Below are 9,807 nucleotides of genomic sequence, written 5' to 3' on the forward strand. Positions count from 1 at the left end.
CCTCAAACTTCCAGAATAATTTTATTAGTTAGAACTACTTGCCTACAGGACTGGAGAAAAAGAGGATAGAAAATATGGGAAATGCAGCCATTTCTGCTATGATGATCCATTAAAAACTACAGCTGCAGTAGAGCTGGGAGCATTTGGTGTTCATGTGTTAAGAGTGCCAGAGTTTGAAACTATAAAAGCAAACGGGTCTTTGCGATTTGGAGCAGAAGCAGGATGAGAGACCCCCCAGGAAGGATTGTTGCCCCCTACTGTCTGTCTCCATGGGATTAGATGCTGGTGGGGCCATCCCCGCATTGCTGTGCCTGGCATGAAAGAGTCAGATGCAGGATCCCCACTGATCTTTCAATCTTCACTGGTCAGGAGGCAGCGCAGTTGAAACAGAGAAGCCGAAGGAGACCAGGCTGTTTTCTTCTGCTTCTTTGAGTTGTTTCCGCTGGAAACATTTTTTCATGTGGAACTTTGTTTTGCCAGTGTACTAGATGTGAGGTTGTTTTTTTTAAAAAAAATGAAGAAGCAAGCTTCTAATGCTGGGAGGAATTATTCATTTTAGGAATAAAATCTGAATGGACTACTAGTTTCCTAATATTATTTGCTTCTCTGAGGTGAAAGAAATGGATGGAGCGAGGAGAGAATCTGAAAATGGATCTTCGCTGATAGATGCCTCCTCAAGTTTGTCGTCGGTGGATCCCTTCTCCCAACCATTGCACTCCATTGAATTCTGGAATTTCCATCTACTCTCTGCTCTGATGTTCTTGGTGACCTCCTTGTCCCTATTTGAAAATTTTACTGTCATCCTCATCACTGTTAAATTCAAACAGTTGAGGCAACCTCTCAATTATGTCATTGTGAATCTCTCTGTGGCTGACTTCCTTGTATCTCTGGTTGGGGGAACAATCAGCTTTCTAACTAATCTGAAGGGTTACTTTTATATGGGCCATTGGGCGTGTGTCCTGGAAGGATTTGCAGTCACCTTCTTTGGTAAGTGGAAAGTTTGTTTCTTCACAACCTTTACAACAAGTGACACTTGCATTTTTAGCACCCGTAGTTTGTGTGGTTTATGGGCTAGGTAAAAGGAATCTGTGTGCACAATCTACAAACTTCACAGTGTGTACACAGTTGGCATTAGCTAATGCTGATGTTGATTACTGAATCATACACAAAATGATTTCTTAGTAACTGCTTTCATTTCTGAAGCCAGAGAAAAATACATACCGTATTTTCCGGCGTATAAGACGACTTTTTAACCCATAAAATCGTCTCAAAAGTTGGGGGGTCGTCTTATACGCCGGGTCGTCTTATACGCCGGAAAATACGGTAAGCAGCCCTTTTCAATATATACATGTGTTTATAGAGATGTCTCTCTTAAAAGATTGAGGGAAAACTGGGTTTTTTTAGAGGGATGGGATTAAAACCCACTTTCATAACAATATAATTTGAAGTGATCATGATGAAGTATGTCTCCCTGACAAATAATGATATTGTATCCCAAGATAATGTTTTTAGCTGATCAAGTACTGATCATTTAGTTTGCATCTAAGGTTACACATAAAAAACCCTGTACTGCTTTAATAAAATTATATTTGATTAAGATTAAGCATTGGGCTATCCTAAGTTGTTTGCTTAGCTAGTACTCTATGACTATCACTGTTGACTATCCTACTGTATAATGTCCCTGCTCAATAATAATGCATAGTAGAGGAGTCCTATTTTTTTAGTTGAAGTGTTAAGATAAATCTTTTAAAAATCTACAACTCTATGTAAGGTGAGCAACTGAGCAAGTTATAAGGAAGCCTACTGAATTCAGCAGATTCAATTTCTGTGGAAGATACTTCACCATCTAATCCCGGAGCCGATTTTGCCAATAGTTGAGGGAGGAAGGAGCTCCAGAGATCTCATCTGAACATTGGGAAGAAGGACACACAGTTTCTCCTGTTGGTATCCATTAGAATAGGGCTAGGCAGTGATGAAACATTACATTGTTCTGATGTAAATTGTGCCCCCTTGTAAATTTATATGTGTCATCACAAAATAAGCATAAAATAATGCAGTTTTTGTGGTGATGTCAAAATGCATGGTCTATCATTTTGGAGTCATCCCAGTTAGTTAGGGATCCCTGTCATCTTCTCCATGTTCTCTTATCAATAACATACTCAGCTACATCAACATCATTTGATGTTATCAGACAGGAAAGTTGATAAGGGCAATGATGTAAGTAAACAGGGAAGTGTGTCTAAATAGTATGGAGGGAGGTAGAGAAATTCAAAATACAGATTCCATTTCCAGTGTCCTTACAATCATTACTCTACTACTATGCTCAATCCTTGAAGTAAAGCCTCCATGCCTGAACTTCATCTCTATATCAGTTTTGCACTCTGGGTGTCATGAAAGACCAGGCACATAGGTTATACTCTACACCTTCAAACAATTCACATTCCAGACAGTTACATGGTTTTGGACTGAAGCAACGAGACTATTTGAATGCTCTGATGTTTGCGTTCAGTCTTTGGATATTGTAAACTGATTTGTATCGCAACTTTCCATGATGAAAATCAAGATGGGTTCCATTTTCTTCCATTGATTGTAATGATCTTAGGACAAATTTGTCCCCAAATTGCCCAGAGAGCTTCATGGCCAAGAAACCTGGATCAGTGTCAAGGCAGTTATTGTATTAGTTTTGGGGGAAAGCCAAGGGCCAGGACTAAAGAAACATGCTTTGGGTGGCCAAAGTTACAGTGTTACTGCTGATGTATTAAGAAAAATTACTGTCTGATATTTAGAAAATAAGAGCTATCAGTCTAAACAATGTATTGCTACACCAGGAAGAGAGCTTTAGAGTAGATGGTCCTATAAATGGAATTCTGGACTTAAGTTTCCTTGCTAAAAACCTGGCTTTAGTGAATAAACTATGATTGATTCTCTTGTTCTGTAATATCTCTTATTCTTATTACAGGAATAGTTGCCCTTTGGTCACTTGCTCTGCTTGCGTTTGAGCGCTATGTTGTGATTTGCCGTCCCCTGGGAAATGGGCACTTCAAGGACAAGCATGCTGCTCTAGGAATAGCCTTTGTGTGGGTTTTCTCCTTGATATGGACCATCCCTCCAACAATGGGGTGGAGCAGCTATACTCCCAGCAAGATTGGGACCACTTGTGAACCCAACTGGTAAGGTGATTCAGAGAAGTAGCCTTTTTCTGATCACTTTTCATCTAACAGAACCTAACAGGTTTGCATGCCTCTGTATTTTATAGGTATTCTGGAGACTATAACGACCACACTTTCATTATTACCTTGTTCACCACTTGTTTCATAATGCCTTTATTGGTCATTTTGGTATCCTATGGAAAACTGGTGCGGAAACTTAGAAAGGTAGGTGCAAATGTTTATCAGAAATATGCATTGTAATATATTCTGTAAATTATATGAAATATGAATTAAATATAAATGAAATATAATTTATTTTATTTATATTACATTTATATGCCACCCATCTCACTACTGAAATGTCAGAAGGGCTCTGGGCAGCTTACAAAATAATGAACTTCAAGGCATGGCATTTTGTGTTAAGGGGAAGTGTTTTAGCAATGGTAAATATGTAATCTTTAATATGTCATCCTTAGAAATTAGGACGTGTACTGTGCCCTGGATAGCAATAACATTAACAAAGTTAAATATGAAATTCATTTTATAAATGCCATCTTAGGCAAGTACCAAAGCAATGGACAATTACAGTGACTTCACTGAAACATTATAATATTATTTTCTGTTTTGCTTCCTTTGGTTCCTAGTAAATAATTAGAAGATTTAATTTAATATTCTTTATTGCATAATAAATACACTCACCTATTTTTTAAAAAACCTGGAAATCAAATGACATAGCCTGGAAAGTGTCAAGTTCTACATTGTTGGCTTTAATATAGAACTTGGTGCTTTTCAGGTTATGTCATTTGGTTGATAATCTGATAGAAACCAAATCCGCTTTCAAATGGGCTTCTATTTCAGCAGCAGAGTAAAGCAAAATTTCCTACAATTGTACCATCCTGTGCAGCTAAATGGATTGACTGGTGAAAGACAAAGGTGTTACTCCATACTTCTTTCCTTCAAATTGCTTTGGCTCTGTGGCTGAACTTGAGGCTGAACAGCAAGAGAAATTTATTCTTCCTGATGTCATAGTCCTTGCTCAAATGGCTTAGCAACACACCCATCCACCCACCCAAAACATACATACATATATATATGCACACACATACTATATATGTATATGTTTCTGTACAAATGTACACAGACAGCAAAGTAGCTACTAATAGCGTACATATATTGTGTTGATGGATGATGCCTATTTTCTCTGCAGCAATAATGGAAGGGCTGAATATGAGTCCTTTCATACTCCACTTTTTTCAGGCTAGTAAGACAAGAACAATCATCCCCTTCCTCTTCCCCAGCTGGATGAGCCCAGTGAGGGACTGTGGTTGGTGGTGAGCCTCTCATTGCTTTCCAATGATGCACAAATTTGCTGATAAAAGCTGAACTGAGGCAACTGCTAGAATGTACGATACCTTTATGGTGGCATCTCTCCCATTGTCAGGGTTTTTTCCTCTGGTACAGATCAAGACGCTGTTTGATACCTAAGCAGAGCAGCCTCATCTGCACGATGGGACTGCTCTGATCTTAAAGCAAATTCTCAGGCTTGGTGTTGCTATGAATCTCTAACATTTCAAATGCCTTGGTGGAGCAGTGGGCTAATGCCTCCTTAAGTAACACCAGCTGCCTGCAATTAGTGCAGGTTCGCATCCCACCAGGCTCAAGGTTGACTCAGCCTTCCATCCTTCCGAGGTAGGTAAAATGAGGACCCAGATTGTTGGGTCAATAAGCTGACTTTGTAATAATGCCGCTTGGGGTGTGTGTGAAAGCCCTAACAAGCAGGCATATACATAGAATGAAGGCTACTGCTAAGCTTGTAAGCCGCCCTGAGTCTTCGGAGAAGGGCGGGATATAAATGTAATAAAAATAAAAATAATAAAATAAATAAATGATACAGTACGGGTAGTCCTCAAAACCTACGACCATAATTCAGCCCAACATTTCGGTTGCTAAACGAGACTGTGAGTTTTGCCCCATTTTACGGCCTTTCTTGCCACAGTTGTTAAGTGAATCACTGCAGTTGTGAAGTAAGTGCTATGGTTGTTAAGTGAATCTGGCTTTCCCATTGACTTTGCTTTTGGGAAGGTCACAAACGGTGATCACGTGACCTTGGGACATTGGAGCCGTCATAAATATGAGTGTCAGACTTGCCAGTGTCTGAATTTTGATCATGTGACCATGAAGATGCTGCAACAGATGTAAATGTGAAAAATGGTCATAAGACACTTTTTTCAATGGTGTTATAGCGGTCAATAAATGAACTTTTGTACAGGACTACCTGTACCATATTTTACCTCCATGGACTTAAGTGGCTTTTATTACCCATATTAATATCTTTTTAATATGTTTAACAGAAGAGAAATCAGTTGCCATCGAAATCTTGCTGAATTACAGCCCTAGCATTCCTTACCATTGACCAAGCTACCTAAGACACCTGGGTACTATAGTTCAGCAAAGTTAAGGCTAATTGCATCCTTAATTGCTGGTAAAATGGAAGGCCAAAATATTGAAATAAAAAATGATTGGATGCATTTGAAAGGGCCTTGCTTGCTTGCTTGCTTGCTTGCTTGCTTGCTTGCTTGCTTGCTTGCTTCCTTCCTTCCTTCCTTCCTTCCTTCCTTCCTTCCTTCCTTCCTTCCTTCTTTTGATTCCCTACCTTTTTTTGATTTTACAAAACTCTGATGCTCTCTGATGGATTTATGCCTAAAGCTATACAATGGTTTAGTAAGAATTTGAACCTGGGCCTTCACAACTTTTGCTTGGCATTTTAAGCACTAAGTATTACAAACTCTGATTCATTTTTTCAAAGCTCTTGTGAAGTCTAAAATCACATGCCAAGGATTCTTCAGTTTATTATCTTAAATTTGAAATGGACCCTGGAACTATCTAGGCTTGCTCAAAGATGTCTCAGCCCTACTTAATCTTCTCATAGGCTTATTAAGAATTAATCCTGATTTGCCTTTATGCATTCTGGCTGATTTATGAAAAGTAACATGAGGACTTGCAAATTTCAATCATTTATTATTTTTAATCGTATTAGAATTGAAGCTAAATTATTGATTGTTTTGCATTTAGTGCTTTTGTTGATTTGCCTTGGTTGATGATAGCCATTATATCCTTCGCTTGATCTGTTCTGCTCCTTAAATTTTGACATGTAGGCCACAGTCTAATTTAGGTTTTGCAAGTGAAGAGGATCTAATTTTCACTTGTGCTGTTTAATCCACATTTACACAAGGATGCTGGGCAAAAGCCATCTCTTTGCTGACCCACTAGATCAGGGGTGTCAAACTCAATTTCATTGAGGGCCGCATCAGCATTGCGGTTGCCCTCAGGGGGCCGGGTGGGCGTGGCCAGGGTGGGCATGGCCTAATGGGTGGGCGTGGCTAGAGTGCCTGTTGCCTACTGGGTGGGCATGGCCAGCTCTACATCACTGGCATCAGGGGTGCCTATGGGGGCCCGGGCAGGAGTGGGACAGATCTGAGGGTCTCTGGCAGAAGGAGGGTCTCTGGGCCAGGGCCAAGGCAGTGGGGGCCGTTCCCTCACTGTTTCCAGGATGGCTTCGGGGGCCACATGAAACCACTTCGTGGGCCGGATCCGGCCCCCGGGCCTTGTGTTTGACATGTCTGCACTAGATGTTTCTCTTTTCTTTCTAGGTTTCAGATGTTCAAGGCAGATTAGGGTCTGTACAGAAGCCAGAAAGACAAGTTGCCAGAATGGTGGTGATTATGATTCTTGCTTTTTTAATCGGCTGGACTCCGTATGCAGCCTTTTCCATCTTGGTCACCACCCGTCCCTCGATTGAGCTGGATCCTCGCCTTGCTGCAATCCCAGCCTTTTTTTCCAAAACAGCTACAGTTTATAATCCAGTTATCTATGTCTTTATGAACAACCAGGTACTGGTGATTAAAAACTCAAACCCTTATGAATCCATGAAAAATGTTCCTACTTGGTTTTACTATGTATTCTTTAAATTAATGAATCGGATTGCCTACATATTAGCTTTGAGCTCTAAAGGGAACAATTGTCATTGAAAGAGGCTTACAAATGGACCAGGGGCTAGTGAACTCAGTATTGGTAAAATAGATTCCAAACACTGGACCTCGTTCAGTTTTACCCATTTATTTTCTGTAACACATTTAGTTGCACCCATTTTTTTTCTGAACGTATTTGAGCCACCCATGGCTGTTGCCATGTTGCAGTGTTCCCTAATCCGGTGCCATTTCAATACAATACATCTATTATGCTCTTATTCCCTTTTGAAGCAAGCAATATTATGCAAAGCACAGAAAAAGAGCAAGCAGTAATAAGCCAAAGAGATTAAAGCCATGTGATAGGAAAAAAGGAAATATAGCTAAATCTAATTCACATTAACATCCTTTACTACATCATTCATACCTTCCTGTCATTGCAAAGCATCATTAGTTAAATTATATGCATCTTCCAGTTTTATTTTTATGTATTTATTTAATTTGTGTCCCGCCTTTATTATTTTTACAAACAACCCGATGTGGCAAACATAGCAAACATATCTTCCTCTTCCTATTTTCCCCACAACGACTACCCTGTGAGGTGGGTTGGGCTGAGAGTGTGACTGGCACAAAGTCACCCATCTGGCTTTCAGACCTGAGGCAGGATTGGAATTCACAGTCTCCTGCTTTCTAGCCTACAAACGTCTCTATGTGCTCTGTATGCAAAATGAGAAGTTCCCTGAGGCAACCAAAACCAAAGCCTTGGTACGAGTCCAAAAGCTGGGAAGACAAAAATTCTCGTCCTGGTGACTGACCCAGATTGGATCCTGCAACGTTATCCTGGGATTCACCTTCATTTGCTCACTTCTGTAGTATTCTTGCTCTTATTTGGCAACCGATCTTCAACCAACTAACTAATGCACAGTTAACTCACACAGACGTCCATGATTGAAGCCTATTCAATTTATCATGTGCTTATGCTAAATCAACTATAATTCATACTTTTTTGTCCTGTGTACTGTACCTCCTGCCCAGCATAAAACCACACTGAACTTTCTAAATGTTGGTCCCCATTGTCTATTGTATCCTTTCACTGTGCCATTCACAACTTATTAGGCCTACTTCACAAATTAACCCTACAATAATTCTGCATTCACTTTCGCATTGAGTCTTGCATTCACTCTCTTTACACACTTTTAATAAATTGCACAGCCATTCCATAAGCAAATGCACACATATTTTAACATCATCCAGTTACACGATCTGCATCTGCAGTTTTACTATTTTTTCAGCCTCTGATAATTTCCTTCTTGAACATTTTGAACATATTTCTCATGCAATTTCAACATTTCCCCCCTACTCTGTTTTAGCTTTTAAATTCTATTCTTTTTTCTGGAATGTCCTTGCTTAGCCTTCTCCAGCCATTTCCAAACTTTTTTTAAAAAAAAATCCATTAAAATACTCCATGGCAATCTGTAACATAATTATTTCAACTCTCTTCCAAATAGATTTCACTCATGTCCACTTTCCTTTTCTTCTCTGAGGGATTAATCTAATACTTCTCATAGTTTTTTTCCTTAGTCATTCTATTTTCACTCTAGTTCCTTTCATTTAGCTTTTTTTTCTGTGTCCACAAGATGGAGTAAAGTTGCAACAGTATAATCTGAAATCACGGAAATAATTTTCTAGCCAAGTGTTGCCTCATCTGAGGCAGTAGCCTTATCCGGTTGAAGATGCTCCATATTGTGGAAATCCCTGAACTTCCAGAGATGGATTTGGTTCCATAAGTATCTAGATATTATGGATCATTTTGGCAGCCATGAGCTATACTTCAGAAAGCTAACTTCTCTTAAGAATAATCCAGTGTTTCTCAACTTTGCCAGCTTTAAATTTTGGATTTAAATTCTGGCTGAGAAATTCTAAGAGCGGAGGTCCATGCTTATAAAGTTGGAAAGGTTGAGAAACATTGGAATACAGTAGACTGTTAAGCCTGCATCGCCTTGAAACTTAAATCACGTAGTGCAATGGACCACATATTTCCTCCTTCTGCTATCCTTTTCTTGTTTTGACACCTTCTTCCTTCTCTCTTTCTCTTTCCCTTTTTATGTCTCCCAAGTATGGTGCTAGGAAAGGAACAATCACTCCTTTTAGGTCTATATCAATTCTAATAAAGGGTTTCTGGAACAAGGCTGAGGACTACAACTTATCCGTACCTGTTTTAATAAGAGAAACAGGTACGGATTTTTAAAGGTATCATAAACATTGATTTATTGATAACAAATAACCATTTGTTATTTCATTTTAAGTTCCGGAAATGTCTAATCCAGCTGTTCCAGTGCAGTGGACAAGAAACTGCAGACACCAACGTGAATCAGATCTCAAAGAGAAGAGTGCTAACACGTACTAAAATGTGTGGTGCCGTCTCCACAGTCGCAGCAGGCGTTACTGTCTTCAACCAGAGAAACGAAGAGGAAAGAAGTAGCTGACAATCTTTTGCCCAGCTCTCCATTTTGGAAAGCTAAATCTGTCCAATGTGGCTATCTCACTTTTTCTACCCTCCTTTGTCATTTCCATCCAAAAATGGCAGGCAAAAAAAAACCAGATAAGAAATAACTTTCTAACAGGATTTATCACAGAATTTAATTGACATCCACTTGAGCTCTTATCTATTCCCAGGTTGTTACAACCAGACT

General features: G+C 39.5%; 1 protein-coding gene across 1 annotated transcript; it reads left to right on the forward strand.

The window, feature by feature from the left end:
* Positions 1-620: 620 nt before the first annotated feature.
* On the forward strand, positions 621-9,600 carry LOC308669376 (vertebrate ancient opsin-like; the record flags this gene model as incomplete). Its single annotated transcript, XM_081330020.1, has 5 exons — positions 621-987; positions 2,960-3,170; positions 3,257-3,374; positions 6,800-7,039; positions 9,421-9,600. The coding sequence occupies 5 exons, from the start codon at positions 621-623 to the stop codon at positions 9,598-9,600; spliced, it is 1,116 nt and encodes a 371-aa protein (XP_081186146.1).
* Positions 9,601-9,807: the final 207 nt, after the last annotated feature.

The sequence above is a fragment of the Vipera berus genome (assembly GCF_964194415.1).
Source record: "Vipera berus genome assembly, chromosome: 5".
NCBI lineage: Eukaryota > Metazoa > Chordata > Lepidosauria > Squamata > Viperidae > Vipera > Vipera berus.